Source organism: Xiphophorus couchianus, chromosome 12 (genome assembly GCF_001444195.1).
Source record: "Xiphophorus couchianus chromosome 12, X_couchianus-1.0, whole genome shotgun sequence".
NCBI classification, from domain to species: domain Eukaryota; kingdom Metazoa; phylum Chordata; class Actinopteri; order Cyprinodontiformes; family Poeciliidae; genus Xiphophorus; species Xiphophorus couchianus.
In genome coordinates, this window is record NC_040239.1 from 2,080,814 (window position 1) to 2,100,415 (window position 19,602).

Genomic DNA, 19,602 nt, shown 5'->3' on the forward strand with positions numbered 1-19,602 from the left:
CTGGTGCTGAACCGACTGAACCGACTCTGCCTGACGGGGAAAATGAAAACATGAAATGACAAAGTGAAAACACAGATCAGTCAACAACTGACTGGACAGTTTGACAAGTGGCATCACCGAAACCACAACACATTAAATATGCTGATGTTTCATTTAAAGGAACTCAGTGTTTCTGCTGTTTTGCAGTTTTCTGGACGTTTGTTCCAGATTTGTGGTGCATAGAAGCTGAAAGCTGCTTCTCTGTGCTTGGTTCTGGTTCTGGTTCTGATGCAGAGCAGAACCAGAACCAGCAGATCTTTAATCCATTCAGTTATTTATAAACTACCAGCAGTAGTTTAAGGTTTGTTCTCTCAGTGAAGGCCTGTAGAACTGGGTGATGTTTTCTATCTTCCTGGTTTTAGTCAGAACTCCAGCAGCAGCGTTCTGGATCCGCTGCAGCTGCAGGATTGATTTTTCTAAATGTGTGGATGAGTTTCTCTTCAGTCCTTTAATCCTGGAAATGTTCTTCCAGTGACAGAAGGCCGACTCTGTGGCCAATCGGACCGAAAACGCTCCAAAAGCAGGAAGTGAACTACGGCGCAGAGCCGTAGTTCAGAAAAAAGAACAAAAACAAATCCAGAACATGACTTCTTCATTTGCTCAACTGGATGAATTTAGTGTTTTTGGGTTCTGCCTGAAGCCACAGAAACAAACCGAGCGTCGGTTTCCCTCGTCTCTTCCTTCGCTGGAGTTTCCTCTGATGAACAGATTCCTTTCATTCCTCAGCAGCATCATGTGAGGCGGCGGAAACGATCGCCTGGCAATGAAACTACAGTCATGTGACCCGAAGAAAACACTGTAAACACAGAGAGAATCAACACTGTAAAAAACATTTGGTTTGACTTTCTGCTAAAAGCTTTAGCTGACATCAGCAAGTTTACAGAAAGTAAATTTATTCAAGCAGAACAGAGGCTGAATCGGTTTGGGGAACTAAAATCAACAGAAAGACTTTTATTTGTTTTAAATGTTCGTCCTGTTGGTTAACTGAGCTTCATGTCTTCCTGCTGATGATTCGTCAGCAGAAACAAATCATTCAGACAATAAACCTTAATGGGACGTGAGCATCACTCTGACCCAGAGCAGGATATTTACATGATTTTATTACAAAGACTTTCATCATAATTCTCTTTATCAGTAACATGTTGTGTTCTTCACACAGATCCAGACAAACTCCTCTGTTTCTCCAGAGTGAGACGGAGAACAGGCTCAAGGGGAGGAGAGCAGCAGGAGGAACTGAACTGATTTCATCTGAGTGTCCAAGCAGTTCCCAGTTCACTGCCGACTGAAACGATGGTTCAAAATCAAACTGAACCAAAGGGAATTAGAATGAATTCAACTTTCTAATCACAAAAGCTTGAATAAAAAAAGGCAGAAAACGAATTCTGATCGTTTTTTACATTAATAAATGAACTGATCGTTTGAAAACTGATATTTGTATTTGATCAAGTTACGTTAATCTAACATTCTCCCCAGCTTATTCTGTACATAAAAAATAAAGAATATTTAATAAATCCACCACAGCTTTGATATTCTGTCAGAACCAGATCATCCTTTCTGCCCACTGAACTTCATGTTAAAATGTTTATGACATGAAATAATTTAACTGATCGTTCCTCATCTAGACAATTTATTCCATTAATAGAAAGTTTTTCCTTCTGCGTGGAAACCCAACTAGAAACATCCGTTATATTTTTAAAGAATAAAATCAGTAAAGTTTGATACGGTTAACTATTAATGAGCCATGTGTGTTTTTAATTATTTCATAAAAGGTCAACAAAACAAATTTAAGAAAAAACACAAAAAACGTTTTTAAAGCTGAATGTAATAATCCAGTCTGATGTGTTTCAAACGGTTTTTTTCCAACATAAAAAAATAAAACGGCTTTAAGGTTTTTATTTTTTTATTACCTAAAATGAATCCAGAAACATCAACAAACAGAACAATCAAGTTTTAATCACACACAATATTTACAGTAAACTTCTGTTTGGTTCTCCTCATGCTGAGAACCAAACAGCTCAGAGATTAAAGCCCTTTGTCTGGATTATTAATCTGCTATAAACTGTGGATTATTGCACAAACTCCAAAAGATGACAGGATTGTAAAAACTGTACATTTTATCTGTGTTGCTACAGCAAATGAAAATGTATCAGATACATTTAAATAATTCATTTTCACAGCAGAAGGAAGATTAACGGATTCTGTCCGTTTTCTGAATATATAGATAAATAAGCTGACTAAATATTCGGCAATAGAGCAATAAAAAGAAGTTTAAATATTAAATTAATTTGTATTTTTGACAAATAGCCATACAGAAAATTCTGAGTGCAACTTTTGAAAAGTTATTGTTTGTGTTTTTGACAGTGAACAGAAATATTTCTGACTGGAAAAAATACTAAATAAATTAAACTGAATCAACAGACAGAGAAAAACATCAAAAAACAGAATCAAGAATTTAGGTTCAGACAAAAACCAGGAAATAACACAAAACAGAACAAAACTGATCAGATCAGAACCTATCAGATCAGAACAGATCAGAACAGATCGGAACCGATCAGAACCGATCAGATCAGATCAGAACAGATCAGAACTGATCAGTCCAACACGTAAACTGTGAGATAAACTCAGAGTTTTCATTAAACCCAGAATAAAAACCATTAATAAAATTAAAATAAAACATTTAAAACGTTGCAGCGTTACTGATGAAGCTGCAACACTTTAAAAAACCTGCTGAGTTTTAATGAAACATAGAAACTAAACAATTTTAACTATTTTCTCTTTTTTCATATCTGCTTGTTTTTACTTCTGAATCAGCCTGAAAGAAATGAACTGCAGACAAGAGAAAACTGATTTCTGTGGTTCTGAAGCTTTTTACACAATAATCTACAACCTGCAACATTTTTTTTTTTTAATTCAGAATATCATCCCAGAGGAACAAAACTACATTTTCTGTTTCTCTCACAATAGAAATAATTAAATCATGCTCTTAATTTTTTTTAAATTGCACATCCATAAAATTTTCTACAAAATGTGATTTTAAAATAATTTCAGATTTTTCTAAACACTTCATGAGTTTCTGAAACGGGTTTCGTTCCCTTCGATCGACTGCAGAGCCAAAAACAATAACTGAAGTGAAATCTGTTTTCAACAAGTTTCCACGGCTGAATCCAATTAACTTGAATGTTTCTGCAGCAATAAATCATGAAACGCGTCATTTCAGTTCACTTCCAACAAGGAGACGTCCTGTTACAACGGCTGCTGTAAAAACGACAAATAAATGTAATTAGTTGTTCCTTCCTGCCGCTTGAGCTCATCAAGAAAATACTGAAGCATCATTTTTCAGGAGACATTTTCCTTCATTTAAATCATTTTTAATTTTAGCTTATTCATCAAAACTAAAAATAGTTTGAGTTTTTTCTGCTTTTTGGCATTTTTCTCATAAATGAGACGCAGTTCATGCAAACTGAAGGTTTTTACAGAGACTTTGTTGAAGGAAAACCTCAGAGAGGAAAGTTAAAGTTTAAACATTCAAAGCTCTTTAAATGCAATAAAACTGGAAGATTTTTATGGAAAATTCACAAAAACAAACAGAAGTTTCTTTAAATCAACTCTTCCTGTTAATCCACAAAAATACAAAATGTGTCTCAGATTAATAAAAATAGATGAAGCTTCAACTTTAAAACAGTTTGTGGTTTGGGATTAAATTTCTCTCACATAAAACCCACAATAAGATGGAAAACCTTTAATAAAAACCTTTAATAAAAACCTTTAATAAAACCTTTAATAACAACCTTTCATAAAAACCTTTAATTAAAACCTTTAATAAAATCCTTAAATAAAAACCTTCACATTCACTTTTCAGTTTATTTTATTTCATTTCCCAGTTTTTTTTTCCTTCTGGTCTTTGAGCAAAAACTTCAAAATCAGAAGAAGAAACTCAGAATTTCATGTTTAATGGTTTTAAAACCAGACTTTATGATTATCTGATGATGTTTAAAATATTTTAATGAAATTCTGCTTTATTAAATCGTTTCAGGCACAAAAATGAAATGGTTTATTAAATTATGGGTCAGATTTCAGTACTAAGCTTTAATAAGTGAAGATTTTAATCTCATTTCCATTTAGAGAAATCCCAGATAAAATATTAGAATTTGATGAAAAGAATGAAAGAACGCTGCGGCCCCTCCCCCTCCTGTTGCTACAAACTGTTAGCCGCCGAGCTAAAGGATCTAAACTGGTTTTCCTGTGTGGAAGAATCAAACTCTGCTGTTCGGTTTCGTTTCTTGGTGCCACTCATGCTATTAAACTTCAAAGTACAAGAAATATTTTATTACAATATTCATACTATTTTTGACAAAAAGACAAATCAGGTTTTTACAGTGTAAATATCCTATTTAGCCCCAGATTGAGATATGTTGACCTCCAGGAGGTCAAACAGACGCATCTTCTGTTAATGCGACGCGTTTGAGGAAAACAGGATCAATTATCACCTTTACACAATATAAATGTTACAATGTGAAACGTTTTGCTATGAGGTGATTTAAGCTGTAATAAAGTGATAATATATGGTACAAATCTGAAAAACGCATTTCTAGAATAATAATGTTAGTTATAAACTCATGTTTCTCCATTTTTCTTGGCTCTTCCATTTATTTCTGGTTGTAAAAACTCAGATCTTCTGGAAAAGCAGCATCTCTTTATTTTGTTTTACATTTTAAAGTTGTAAAAAGTTACAGGAAGCTGCCAGAGTTAAAGTCTGAGCGGTAAAATGGAGCCGGATCGAGACTTCGGTCTGTTTAGAAACAGCAGGACGACAGAGAAACGTAAACGTAGCTGCTGTTCATGATGCTAAAGTTCAACTGGATCAGCTCAAAACCTCATTATTTAAATTATCTGCTGGTTTTTTACTCTAAATTTAACCTGAAAACCTGAAACTGAAGTCAAAGTTAATCCAGGAACCTCAAAATATGAGAAACTGGTTTCAGGTCAGTTTTATGAGTGAATCAAATGACATTAAAGATTCAACACTTTTTGTTTTTGTAGCAAAATAACTAGTTAGATACATTATTACAGCCACAATAGTCAAAATTAGAGCAATATATAATCTAAAATTAGCCACAACAGTAATAATTCTTTCATTTTTTGTTTTAAAATGTTTAGTTTTAAATATTGGTTTTAATATAAAGGTACAGTTACTGTCAGACTCTTCATAATGCTGAGAGAGAAACACATCAAACCTTTAAGAAGAGAGAATTATGAAAAAGAGAAAAAAAACCTCGGATTGTATCAGGAGGAAGTTTCTGCTTCAAACAGCAGCAAACAGAAACGCCTCAGATTCAGATTCATCTGCTGATGAAATAAATAAACCGTCTGTCTCCTTATTGGGCGTTCAGCAGGCGGCAGGTGGAAAAACGCCGCAGGTCAGAGAACTGAGCTGATTCATAAATCAACATTTTCCATGAATCCAGGCTGAACAAACACTCAGCTTCAGCCGCTGAGCTTCCTGAGCTCAGATCAGATCAGGAGATTTTCACACAGATCCTCCACATCTGCAGTCGCCTCGGCCTCCACACCTCCGTCCCTGGAACCATCAGTCCATCCCATCACTTCATCACAGCTTTGGAAAATAGGGATTTTTTTCCACCAATGAAATCCTGGTGTCTCCAGATCTCAGGGCGGCCATCTTGTTGTGTTTTGCAGCTCCTATTTATTTGGACTTTGAATTCAGGTTAACTAACAAAATATAACAGTCAGGCTAAAAAATTATTATCTTTTACAAAAATAAAGTCGTATGACAACAAAGTTGAAAAACTGCCAAAATAAACTTTAATATCAACAGAAGACGGTTAAAATATTAGGAGAATGAAACAGTAAGTTTATCAAAAATCCAACATAAAAAATAAAAAAATTAATTATCCAAATTTCTTTGGATGAAAATGAGGCAATAAACTGTTTCGCTTTTTGCATTTGCTGGATCTGACTGCAGGTTGAACTTTACTTTCCTTTTATGTCTTTTTACACTTTTTACGTGTTTATTCGATTCTCTGAATTCACACATTGACCTTTTTCATGCAGTTTGGGGTCAAACTTTGTTCCTCCACTGAGTTTCATTCACTTCATCTCAGAAGGACCAGCAGGCATCAGCTCGGACGCCTCTCTGCGGTCCTGCAGACGCCAAACAGTCGCTCTGAAACACCTCCGCCAATCCGCGGCTGCAGAGCGTCAGACGTGGCACCGCGTGTCGGTGCGCAGGCTGCCGGGGGGCGGAGCCTTCCTGCCGTCTGCGCAGCCGAGGCAGGAAGGCAGCAGCGGCTGCAGCAGACTGCCCAGGCCTCTTCGGAAGACGCTGTTGGAGAGGCTGTAGATGAGGCAGTTGCAGAAGCTGTTGCTGATCGCCAGCCACGTGGTGAGAAACGACGCCACCTTGTGGCGGTACAGCCCGGCGCTCTCCAGCAGGAAGTAGAGGATGTAGGGCATCCAGAGCACGTAGAAGACGCTGGTGATGCGGAACAGCACCATGGCGTAGCGCTTGTCCGTGCAGCCGTCGCAGCGCTCGCCCCCGGTGGGCGTGGCCTGCGCGCCGAAGCGGGCGTGGCGCTGGCTGATCTCCCGGATGTGCTGCCGGCAGATCCGGAAGATGCTCCCGTACGTGAAGCAGACGGTGAGCGCCGCCGGCGCGTACAGCAGCGCCACGATGAAGGTGCTGAACGTCGGGTTGGTCCGCCACGACTCGGCGCACCACTGAAAGACGTCGCCATGGTAACCGGGCTTCCCCCAGCCCAGGAAGGACGGCAGGAAGACGAGGGCGGAGTAAACCCAGATGAGGACGATGCACGCCCGCAGCCGGCACGGCGTCACCAGCGTGGCGTAGGACAGCGGGCGGGTGATGGCGACGTAGCGGTCCACGCTGATGCACGCCAGCGACGCCATGGAGACGCTCTTCAGCACAGAAACGGCGTAGCCAAAGGCTTTGCAGGCGAGCTGCTGGTTGAGGCCCGGGAGGCAGCGCAGCAGGGACAGAGACGGCACCAGGCAGCTGACGCCCACCAGCAGGTCGGCGCACGCCATGGTCTGGATGAAGTGTCCGGTGCTGTGGTGGTGCAGCAGCGGCGCGCAGTGGAAGACAAAGATCACCAGCAGGTTCCCGGCGATGATGAGCACAGCGAGGAAGAGGATGATGGCCGCCTCCAGCAGGCAGGTGTCCAGGCGGTGGGAGTAACCCACCGCTCCCAGCAGGCAGAACAAAGGAGAGCCGCTCTGGTTCGGATTGGAGGAGGAGTTCATGTTGGGTCGGGTTCAGCGCCACACAGCGGTCATCCCATCTTTAAACTCCGTTCCTTTAAATCCTCAAAATGTTTGTCTGGTTTGCTGCTCAGAAAACCAAGCCGGGTCATTGTCCTGCAGTCAGCGCGGCCCCCCCTCAGCCCGGCCCGGCCGCGCAGCAGCGGTTCCCCTCAGACGCAGGCATAACGCAGCCGGACTGCGCTGCTGCTGCAGGCGGGGAGACAATAAGGAGGAAGAGTGATGCTGCAGAGCAACTCCTCTTCCTCTCATCACCCCGCGCTCAGTTCCTAACCCTGAGCTTTGCTCGCCGCACACAGACGTCCTTCCTTCATCTGCTGCCGGGAAATGGAAACACTCCAAACACGTTGAGCTTTTCCTCAAACCAAAAGAAAGACGGCCGGGGTTCCGGCTGCAGGGTCCCGCATGGAGGATGGATGGACCCACAATGCCTCTCTCCTCTCCTCCCCCTGCTTCTTATCTTCCTCTTCATCCCTCCTCCTTCCTCCTCACAGACATTTCCCTCCTCCTCCTCTCTCCATGGTTTCCTGCTTTCTTAGAGAAATGCTTGCAGTGATTCCAGGTCTGTGTTAAAGCTAATGAACATGTTAGGATGGGTCACTGGGCTCTGAAACATCTTCATTACATTTTTCTTAGATGATGAGATTTTGGTCTCAGTTTTGTATTTTCAGCTGTTTTAGGGCGTCCTGTCACTTTAAATCCTGCTGCTGGCCCCAAACTCAACGTTTACTCTGACATGTGAAAATGGCTGCAAACAAATGCGTAATTACACAACCGTACTTCTTTGAAAAGCAGAAGTGGAGCCTCCTGCACAACCAATAAAAATGCAGCAAGTGATTTCTGGATTGTTTTCTTTTCCAGCAGCCATTGTGCAGCAGTAAAACCAGCTGACCAAACCTGCTGGAGCTCTCCTTGCATTGCTAGGCAACAGGCTGGGCTTCGCTGGGGTTGCTAGGTAACATGCAGTGCCAGCTGATTTATGATTTTATATTCTGAAGGTTTTTAAACGGCTCTTTTTCCAGACATTAGCTGAACTGTAACTTCATGGAGACGGAAGGTTTCAGACCCTCAGCCTGCAGACTGACGTCCACAGGAGGAGAAACACGAGGAGCTGCAACAAACTGAGACAAACTGTCTCCATAACAACATGTCAACAATGAAGCCGCTTCTGTCCTGGTTGACGGAGATTTCAAGGGTCACCAGTCAGATGTTTGGCTGTTTTATTGTCTCAACTTTTTGTTTCTCCTTTGTTCTTCCAGGTTAAAGGTCATTGATGCCACGTCTGCTCAGCTTTCTGTGGCTCAGCAGCGTTTTGTGTTTTGTGATCAGACATCATGATGGTTTCACCTCCACCAGATCCTCCTCAGCTTGGAGGTGGACAGGAGAATCACTGTGTGACTGGACAGTGGATCATGTGACTCTCAGCCTGCTGCTGACCGAAGCTCAGAGCCGCCGCACACAAACACACAAACAAACACACATACACAAACACACACCTTAAACCAGCAGGTCTGTGGAAGATGTTGGGAGATTGCAGCTCTACCTTCTTGCTGTGTTTTTAACCAGGTTGTTGCCAGGAACAAACTTCCCCAAACGAACAGTTTCCATGTGGAAATCAAAGGGAACGTCACCGAGTCCAGCAGCTACTGGCTGGTAAAACTCCTGAGTCACAGCACAGGACCTCCCTGCTGAGGGAGAAACATCCAGAATCAGGAAGATGCTCCTCATTCCTCCAGACCACCAGGGGGAGTCTTGAGTAGTTACCTGTGTAACTATGCTGCTGTTCTATAATATTGTAAAAGACTTTAGTATAACACATTTTCTTTCTTCCTCCAGTCTTCTTCTGAACCTGCTTTCAAATCATGACATCCTGTTTGGTTTGGTTGTCGACTCCCCCTAGTGGTCTGGAGGACTTCTGCTCTGTGGATCAAGTTTGCTGCGTTTCATATGTTGTTTTTGATATTTGCAGAATTTTAGTTTTGGTTCCTGTTTTATTTTATTTTATTGTTTTGTTTTCTGTTGTTTTTGTTTTGAAGTTTGCATCACTCATCTGTTTTCTGGGTGATGGTTTGTCCACACAGCAAACATCCTGCAGACTCTTTACTCCACATTTTAGTGAAAAACAAAAGGAAGTTGATACTGCAGCCATTTCACCATGTAGCTCTTCATGCTCTGTGCAGCAGAAAAGAATCAGATGTTGGTTTGACTTCCTCTCTGCTGCAGAGGCAGGAACAGGCTGCGTCCTCCTGCAGCGCTGAGCTTCAGCTGACGGTTTGTTCAGTCATTTATTAGTTGTGCAGACATGAACCAAATCTTAATTGACTGTGGCACCAGGAACTGCCCCCACCCCAACCATGTGAACATGTGCTTAAAGTTTATTCAATTCCTCTGGGAGCTCCTTCAGGTCACACTGTTACTGTTTTTCTAAAAACAGAACAGAGGAAAACCCAGAAGAATTTATGAAAGAAAGAAACTGTGACATTTTATAACCCAGTCAGTGATGCTCCGACTGGAAGAAACCAGATTTTACTGATTTTAGACTCAAACTGAACCTGGAGATCTGAGTATATAATTTGAAAATATTTTAAATGAGACTCTTGTGGTGATTAACGCAGCGTTAAAGAGTCACTGGCTGTCAGATGCTCCAGTAACTGACTGTAACATTTCACTCTATCACACCACTGGCCAGTCTGAAAACTCCAGTCACTTGTTTCTTTTCTTTCAGCAGAATCAGCTTTTTTCAATAAATTATTTAAAATATTTATTTTAACTTAAAATATTTAAATATTTAGTCTGATCTCAGTCTCAATTTAAAGGTGGAAATAATCATATAAGCAGATCTGAATACATTTGCAGAAAAAACACTTTACAAAAAAGTGTTTTCAGTACAAAAACAGTTTAAACAAAAATAGAGACGAGATTTCTGGGAGTTTTTTTCATTCTAGCAACAAAAGAATAAAATCACACAAACAGCTTCCAGGATCTTTGAGCCAAAGAGAAGGAATCCACTGAGTTAGTTAATTTAATCATGAATTAGAGGTTTTCTGATCTCTGGACCGGCACAAGAACTATTAAATCCACATTTCTGTTTTTAGATGAATCTCTCCAGTCGGTTAAACGTTGTTCTCAAACCTGCTTCAAATGAAAAGATCCTCATTTTATCACCAGAAAGGCAATAAATTTAGACTTTATTCAGTTCCTGGGTTCATCGTGGTGTTAATGAATAAATCCAGAGAGAAAATGGGAATAAGAAGGAAGCAGATCAGAAATCATCACCTGCAGCTTCAGCCTGAATTATCGCTGCAGCAGCAGAAGAGCAGAGATGTGAATAAAAAATGTGTGAATTCAGATTTTATCCTGCAAGTATAAAATAATCCTGTTCATATCAGTTCATAAACATCCTTGTTTGTCACTGACAGTGAAAAACATGTTTGATCTGAGAAACCAGTCATTTATTCAGCGACAGGAGATGAAAGGTGTAAATTAGTTTTTAATTTAAACTCTGAAAAGTGCAGACAAGAGAAAAAAAAGTGATGATTGAAGTGGAAACAAATCCTGATGACTTCAGGTGGAGCAGCAGGTTTAAGACAAACGGCAAGAAAAGACACAAAAAAGGTTTTAATTCATCCAAATACGTTTAAATGTGTCTGAAACTTTGTGCACCATTTTCTGCACTAAAGCTCAAAAATGAATGAATGTCAGAAATATGTTTAATCTGCTATATGAGCTTTAACATAAAAATTAAACAACATGAGTTTATGTATGTTTTCAGATACAACAGATAAAAAATTACTAAATTACTCAAATGTAATAATCATATTTAAATAAATAAAATCTCCCTTTCAGAGACTTGAGAGGTTTTCATGTTGGTTTTAAAACCACATCTAAGTTTTTTAGTTTTATTTTTTTAGTTTAGTAGAAATAAAAACTCAGTTTGAACTAAGAGATTTGAAACGGCAGCAAAAAGGAAAAATATTCTGGATTAGTTTTGCTTTAGTATAGTTATCAGTTTTAAATAAATAAAATCATGATAAATAAGATTTTATTTTCTTGTATGAATATCTTGAGTTTATTTTTATTGCAGGAGTATTTTATGCTGATTTATGATTAAATGTGAAAATCAGCTGGAATCAAAACCAAAGATCCAGATTAAAACTGATCAATTGTCTCATTATTTAATTTCCCTTTTTGATCAATAAAATATGTTTTAAATTGAATTAAATTAACACAAAGTGAATAAAGTCCAGAAAGCAGCTAAACTGGAAGAACCAGAACCAGAACCCAAGGAAAAACCAGACGATATTAGAGAAAATTATTTATTTGCTTTATGAAGTTTTTCACCAAACTGAACAAACTTTACACATTTCTTCTTTTTAGTATCTCGGTAACAAAAAGCTGTTAGTAGCAGGAGGAGTCTGAGTTTCAGAGCTCCCCGTTGTTTTGGGTCGGAACAGAGACGGTTCTGATGGGCGTGAAGCCGCTGTAACGTCCGTCCGGACTCGGATATTCCTCCCTGATCCTCCGCACGCAGCAGCGGGGGATGACAGGGTGGGAGTCATCAGGGGGAAGCCCGAACCTCCAGCTGATGAACTGCCTGTAGGCGCAGTGACGCAGGGCGGCGGGCTGCGCCCCACCAGCAGGGGGAGCCAGAGGGTCCTGGTAGAGCAGGACGGCCTGCAGCAGTGAGCGGTCCAACACCAGCCGCCTGAACGGAGGAGACGAGGCGATGCAGGCGCCGCCGCTCCGCCTGCAGCACAGCTCCTCCTGGGGGAGGGCAGAGGAAGTGCAGCAGCCGCATTTACACCAGCCTGGCTGGCGCCGTTTGGGGTCAGGGGTCAGGTTCTGGTCCTGGGGAGGCCCAGCGTCCGCGCCGACGTCCGGCTGCAGGAGACAGAGAGCGGCTCTCAGGTGTCCCGAGTTTTCCTGAGGGGACAGAAAAGTCTGCAGCTTCAGGAATAAAACTCAGATTATGAATTATGAGACATCTTAGTGTCACAGGTTTGGGTTGAACCCGGCCGGCCCAGCGAGAGTCCAACTGTTACTGGGAACGCTCTCCTGAACATATCTGAGCATAAAAAGTTTACCAGTGCTGCACGGCTCAGTGAGCCACAATGAACCGGAGCAAAGTTCATTCCTCTGCTCCGGTTCTACAGATGTAGAAAAACTAAAACGTTTTTTAGAAAAGCAGCTAAGAACCAGAACCAGCTGTGCTTTACTGCTGCAATGACTCTGATGGAAAAACCTTCAATACACAATAAGTACAAATGGTTCTGATGTTTTTAACATAATCGTAGTTTGAGTCTATTTTGGTTTTTGGATCTTTGTATTTTATTTTCTAATCACCATCAAATTCAGCTGAAAATGATTGAAATTAAACGTGTTAAAGGAATCACAGAGTGAACAGTGGAAAACCTAAAACTGCAGTAACTTCATGTTGAAGTGGTTCATGCAGGTCTGGACCGGTTCCGCTCCGGTTTCTTACTGAACCAGCTTTACCTTGCGTGGCAGAACTGAGATGGGTTTTATGTTTTGGAGACTCTTCTTGCGCGACCTCTTGACCAGCCGGAGCTTCGCTTCATCGACGTACGACACGCAGAGGATGCTCTGCAACACAGTCAGAGGAGTGATGACCTCATACCGATCGCTTCCCCAAACACCGCCGGGTCACATCTTCACCTGCTGCGCGTCCCGGACCGACTCCACCTTCCTCTCAGAGTAGTTCTGTCCGACGTCTGCAGAATAGCAGCTGGTTTCCAGCAGCCAGTCGAGCAACACCGTCGTCTGGAGAAAATGACTGGTTTTATACCAGAACCGCTGGACATCAACTCAAAACTGATGTCTACAAAAGCATTGAGCCTATAGTGACATCTAGTGGTAGGGAAATTCATGACAAGCCTTTCTCTAGTCAGTGAACATAAACGGACTGCAGCTCCGTCCACGTCAGTCTGAAATGTTTTCACGGTGGATGTGTGACGGTGAGCTGCTCCTCACCAGAGCGTAGTATGACAGCGTCGACCCGATGTAGATGATGAGCTGAATGAAGCTGAACTTCCCCGCCTGAAACACAAACCAAACATTTAGTTTTTATCTCCAGAACATCAACCAAACATTCAGAAACACGGAGGCCAGGAGTTCCTCCGGGTGGAAATAATTCTCCAATTCTTTCATCAATAAAACGCCTGAGCCTAAATGTTGCCACCAATCAGAATAGAGCAAGAAAACATTTTGGGTCCAAACATTTTGAGGATCAAAAATGTTACGTTGAACAACAAGGAGGAATCAGAGTCGCCATCTAGAATGAAACATTAATGAACCTCTGGTACATTAGAAACTACAAAATAAATGTCTGACAGCAGAAAGAGGAAAAGCTGATCATCATGACCGATGACCTCCACGGTACGGAGAAACGTGAGGATATTAAGAAAGTTGGACTGAAAGATGAGGGAGAGGAATCAGTTGGATCAGTGTCATAAAATTATGAATCTTTAATCTCCTCCTAAGGTTGGTTTGTTTAATTCTTCCCATTTTTTGGTGTTGGCAGGATTATGACTCTTTAAATGTTGCCTTATTTCCACATCCAGACATTAAATTTCCTAATCAGTGGAACAAAATGTGATTAAGAAAGAATCTTTACGAGAACAGACCAACAGTTTTACTGAACGGATCCAGTCCATCCTGTTCATCCTGTCAGTCCTTTCAATCCAGCGTCTCCTTTTCTATCAGAGCTCAACATTTTCCAAACCCAAAGATCCAGAGCAGGAACTTTAAGTCAAAGGTCAGAAGAGAAGAGGAGACCAACCTGTCCGAACACCATGACATCAAATCTGATCCCGAAGGCTTTGTAGAGCGTTCGCTCCTCCACGCCGTTCACCACGTTGTACTTCGCAAACCTGAGACGACGAGAACAAGTTTAGTTTTTTTACATCAGATCGATTCAGACCGATCCTCCTAATCATTCAAACTCTTTATTGCTGTGGTTTCCATGGCGACTGATGACCTGATGACCTTCACCTGAAGTTGAGTCCGGGGTAAAGCGTCTTGTTGCTCTCTCTCTCATCCAGCCGTCTGAAGGAGTACCTGGGCAGGCAGCGCTGCATCAGCCGGTCCAGGTTGCAGTCCCATTTGATCTGAATGCCGATGACGCCCCCCTGTGGCCAACAGGGGAAATAACGGTTAACCACTAGGACTCCTACACATTTCTAATTTAATATTTTTAATATTTGCTGTTGGTTTTCAGGCTTTTCTGCATGAAGCAAACATATTTTACCCCCAGCCCAGACCACCACACTACCTCCACCATGCTTCACTGTTGATATGATGTTACTTTTTGGAGAGATTGTCACTACTTTTATTTTGGGAGGTTAAAGCGTTTTGAGTTGATGTTGAATCTTTTTTTCCAATTTTTAGAACAAAATTCTTAATTTCAAACATGAAAATGTTTTTTTGACAAAAAAGTTAAACAATAAAAACCTTTAGTGTCAAAGCAAAACCTAATTTTTACAAACTAACGACAGTTAAATGAACATATTTAGCATAAAATGAGTTAATAAACATTCACCTCCTGCAAGTCAGTTTTTAAAAGGTCTTCAGTCCTTATTTATAGAAACAGGTGGGAGAAATGCTTCTTCTTCAATAAGTTAATAAAACCCATTTTAGTAGAGAGGAAAATAAGAAAACATCATGAACCCTTAAACATTCGCTGCTATTCGCCTCACAAACTGAAGATCGCTGCTTCCTGTTTTTATTTTTATAATCAGTTTCATTTCTCTCAGGAGAAGCAAAGGTCCAAACAGAAAAATCTTCCTGCTGCCAGCCTGCGTTCAGCCGGTCGGATGAAACCCGTTCTGCAGAGCAGAGTGGAGGTTCCTGCAGGGCGTCTCTACCTCCACGGCCATGTCGGAGAACTTCTCCCCGGCCTCTCGCACCAGGTCTCCCAGTCGGAAGATGGGGCAGAGCGAGTCGTTGCCTCTGTGGCAGCTCCTCAGGTAGGCGTCGTTCATCTGAGGGAGGATGTTCCGACTGCCAAACGGATCCAGAGTCAGACCTCAGTCAGGAAACGCTGCAGGCGGCTGGATTTAACCAACCGTACATTTCTTTATTCCTAGTAAATGGCCTTGAGAAAACATTTGCTGTGCATAATCTGAATCTAAATTCACATTAAAAGACTCAGAGAAACTCCTGCAGCGTCTGATGGGTCTGAAAATTGAAAAAGTTTCTGAAAAAATTCTGACCGGATGAAGTTGAAGGCTGGAAATCTGATGTTGTTCTTGATGAGGACGGTGAAGTTCTCAGCTGCTGCCAGCAGAGCAGGTCTGAAAGAAAAATGTTTATTATCACATAAAAAACTGTGTAAAGTCCTCAGTCATCTTACCATAAACCAGTTCCTGATCAACAGTTCCTAAGAGTTTCTGAAGTTTTTCAAAAAGAAATTCAGTTGATGGAAAAACCTCTTTAAAAAACTTTGTTGATAAAAAGTTTTGGTGCTGGGATGAAGTGTTGTTTTGTGAAATTGGTTTATTTCACAAAACTGCAACAGAAATACTTTTTGTGCATCACATGATCAACAACCGGATGTTACTACTGGCGGAAATGAAGAAGAAGACGACAGGAAGTAGTTGTAAAATGATGGCGTGGAATGATTTTTATAACTTATCATGTGAACAAACTTATTCATGTGTTATTTCAAAATCATTTCCTACCTAAAAGAAACAGTGCAATTGTGATATTATATTTTTTTACATTACCGTAATTCTGTGTTGGTAAAGGAAACACAGATTGTGCAACTGAACGGACGTTCTCAACAGAAGATAAAAATACAAGATAAACACAGAAGAATATTTTTTATTATAAAAAAACTATGAGAAACATAAATAGAAACACTCAGTGACCTTGGAGGGCTTGTCTGGGTTTCAATCGGACACCAAGCAGAAACTTCACAGGTTTTCTTCATCACATCAAACTTGACGCAGGATCCCGTCTGAATCCCTGCAGGAGGAAAACGGTCCTGAGTTTGTTACAGCAGAAAGATTCCTGCAGCGGAGCTGAAACAAACCGCAGAGCTGCAGCTGGAACCGGTTCGTTAATACAGATTCTGGGTGTTTCGTGATTTTACTGAAGCAGCTGCAGCCGGCATGCAGGCGAGTGATTCACATGGAGGAGCAACACTGACAGGCTTCTGCAGCCAGCCAGTGAAACCAGTTTAAACTTCTGCAGCCGGCCAGTGAAACCAGTTTAAACTTCTGCAGCCGGCCAGTGAAACCAGTTTAAACTTCTGCAGCCGTCCAGTGAAACCAGTTTAAACTTCTGCAGACGACCAGTGAAACCAGTTTAAACTTCTGCAGCCGTCCAGTGAAACCAGTTTAAACTTCTGCAGACGACCAGTGAAACCAGTTTAAACTTCTGCAGACGACCAGTGAAACCAGTTTAAACTTCTGCAGCCGTCCAGTGAAACCAGTTTAAACTTCTGCAGACGACCAGTGAAACCAGTTTAAACTTCTGCAGCCGTCCAGTGAAACCAGTTTAAACTTCTGAAGACGACCAGTGAAACCAGTTTAAACTTCTGCAGCTGGCCAGTGAAACCAGTTTAAACTTCTGCAGCCATCCAGTGAAACCAGTTTAGACTTCTGCAGCTGTTCAGTGAAACCAGTTTAAACTTCTGCAGCTGTTCAGTGAAACCAGTTTAAACTTCTGCAGCCGCCCAGTGAAACCAGTTTAAACTTCTGCAGCCATTCAGTGAAACCAGTTTAAACTTCTGCAGCCATCCAGTGAAACCAGTTTAAACGTCTGCAGCTGTTCAGTGAAACCAGTTTAAACTTCTGCAGCCGGCCAGTGAAACCAGTTTAAACTTCTGCAGCCGCCCAGTGAAACCAGTGGGTTTACCGTGACTCTGCTGGTCCCAGGCTCCTTCCTCACAGTCCTGATCGGAGCGACACAGACGACCTTTAGAGGGAACCTGGGAGACAAACAGGCAGAACCTTTAGTCCAATTTTATTGTGGTGCAAAACACTTTAATCTCACAACCTGAGTGGAATATAAACGATGGAGATGAAACTGCATAAAGTAAGACGTCAACATCTTCAGCCATTTTTCCTTCCAGTCAGACGTTTCTAATCCTTTAAATGATTTTGTTCTGCAGGTTTCCAGACTTTTTGATCGTTTTAAAAGTTTTTACAGAACCAAACATGGAGAAGCAGAACTTCGTTTTTATGTTCCTTTAATCTGGAACAAACTTCCAGAAAACTAAGAAACTGCTGAAACACTGACTTCCTTTAGATCAGGGTTAAAAATCCATTTTATTTAAAGTCTGGACTGAAAGTTTTAATTTTTTCTCTGTATTTTTCCACGTGATGGTTTTTTGTTTGGAAATAGTTTTTTGTTTTTTCATGTAAAATGTTTCCAGCCAAAAATAACAGAAAACAAAAACATTGCAAGTTAATATTTAAAGCACCTCTGCACATTTTCCCTGCTTCTGATTCTTGGTCATAATAACGTTGGTCACCACAAAGAAGGAGTTTCTGTCCTAAAAAGAGAAGAAGAAACGACTTTGAGTCTTTTTCTCAGCAATATTTATATTTTTGGACAGATGATGAATCTCCCACCTGAGGGGAGCCGCTGTAGTCGACGGCGTCCCACACCACCTGCCCGACCCCCGGCAGGCGAGTCTGAGCCACACCCTTCACCTTGGTGGTGACGGAGCTCACCACCAGATCAAACTCCTGGTACTTCCTGTTCCACAGCATCATGATGCTGAGAAAACAAAGTAAAAACAGATTTTAATCATGCTCAATATTAAAGTTTATGCCAGGAAAACCGGAATAAAATAGTTTGTTTGGAAAAAACTTCTTAAAATATGGCATCATGACTGAAGTTTGCAAAAATACATTTGAATTAAGTTGAGGAAAACAGAGATGATCATCGACCCCACCATGTCTGAAGAAAACCAAACGAACCAAATCATCACAAAAATCTCAGACCTTTAAGCCACTTTCTGTTTATTTTTATTAACTTTTAAATTTATCAGCTGTAAAAACTGAAAACAGAATAAACTCCCTAAATTCAAAACTTACTTTTAATTGTGATTTTATGTCTAAATTGTATTTAAATTTTCATTTTGCTGAATTTAATGCATTTTTATTAAATTTTTAGCTGTTATTGCAGATTAGTTGCATTAATAATTTGCTGAGTTTCTGCATCTTTTTCCATGAATTCAGCTCCAAATGTCTGCAGAAAAACTATTAGTTCAAATTTACTGCGGGGGAAAAAAAAAAGAGACGCTCCAAAACGACCCGATTCTTTTATATTAAGGTTTTTAAAAACTAAATTCAGAACAAGTGCAGCAGATCAGGAGTTAATGGGTCGGTTTCAGAACCGTTCAGCAGTGAAGTGGAATAACGGAACCAGTGAAAGTGCGGCAGAAAGTGCGGCAGCTCCCTGCAGGAAGATGCGTGGGTGTGAAATATTTCCTCTCACCAGATAAACAGCAGGATCGCCCCGTTCAGGCTCCATTTGAGCGAACCGAGCCGGACGCTCTGGATCCGGACCAGCTTGTTGGTTTGGTACTGACAGAGGCCGAGCGGGTCGCAGCAAGGCATGCCGAGAGGAGAGTCGGAGAATCGGCTGGAGTTCGGCAGGAGGAACCTCGGAGTGACTCGTCTTCCTGTGTGGACCGGGTCACATGTCCAGCTGCGGATCCTCACAGCTGCTGCGGCGCCTTTAAACCACATTCTGATCAAATCAACCCAATAAAATAATTATTTATAATAGTTCTGAAAAATAGTTTAACTAAAATATTAAATCAATGGCTGGTGAAAAATTTTATTCACAGTTTGAAATAATTAATTACCAAGAAAGAGATAAACTTTTAATTATATATTTTTTAATTTAAATAATGTTTCCGGTTTTCTGTAAATTCATAATTTTGTATCTGTCATTTCAACTGTTGTTTCCTATTCTCCTCCGCACCGATTTTAATGGCCACCAGATGGCGTCATTGCACCGATTTTAATGGCCACCAGATGGCGGCATTGCACCGATTTTAATGGCCACCAGATGGCGGCATTGCACCGATTTTAATGGCCACCAGATGGCGGCATTGTCCAGATTTTTAACTAACTTCGTGCTGTTCAGCACCTGGAATCAGAGGCATGTTAGAAAACGTCTAAAGACCCAAAAACAGAGTTTTTAAACGAAACACAAGATTAAAGCAGCATTTTAAATTAATTTAGTGTTTAAAAATAATGTTAAGCGTTATGTTCTAGTTAAGTA

General features: G+C 41.1%; 2 protein-coding genes across 2 annotated transcripts; both read right to left on the reverse strand.

Annotated features, from left to right (window-relative positions):
• Nucleotides 1-1,921: 1,921 nt before the first annotated feature.
• On the reverse strand, nucleotides 1,922-10,036 carry LOC114153951 (probable G-protein coupled receptor 21). The gene has a single exon (XM_028032645.1). The coding sequence runs from the start codon at nucleotides 7,318-7,320 to the stop codon at nucleotides 6,259-6,261; it is 1,062 nt and encodes a 353-aa protein (XP_027888446.1). The 5' UTR covers nucleotides 7,321-10,036; the 3' UTR covers nucleotides 1,922-6,258.
• A 1,604-nt stretch (nucleotides 10,037-11,640) lies between these two features.
• p2rx7 (purinergic receptor P2X, ligand-gated ion channel, 7) lies at nucleotides 11,641-19,033 on the reverse strand. Its single transcript, XM_028032665.1, has 13 exons — nucleotides 18,808-19,033; nucleotides 17,937-18,084; nucleotides 17,786-17,857; nucleotides 17,218-17,290; nucleotides 16,227-16,323; nucleotides 15,570-15,650; nucleotides 15,222-15,357; nucleotides 14,350-14,486; nucleotides 14,138-14,228; nucleotides 13,330-13,395; nucleotides 13,015-13,119; nucleotides 12,835-12,942; nucleotides 11,641-12,261 (listed from the first exon to the last, which is right to left on the reverse strand). The coding sequence occupies exons 1-13, from the start codon at nucleotides 18,927-18,929 to the stop codon at nucleotides 11,761-11,763; spliced, it is 1,737 nt and encodes a 578-aa protein (XP_027888466.1). The 5' UTR covers nucleotides 18,930-19,033; the 3' UTR covers nucleotides 11,641-11,760.
• Nucleotides 19,034-19,602: the final 569 nt, after the last annotated feature.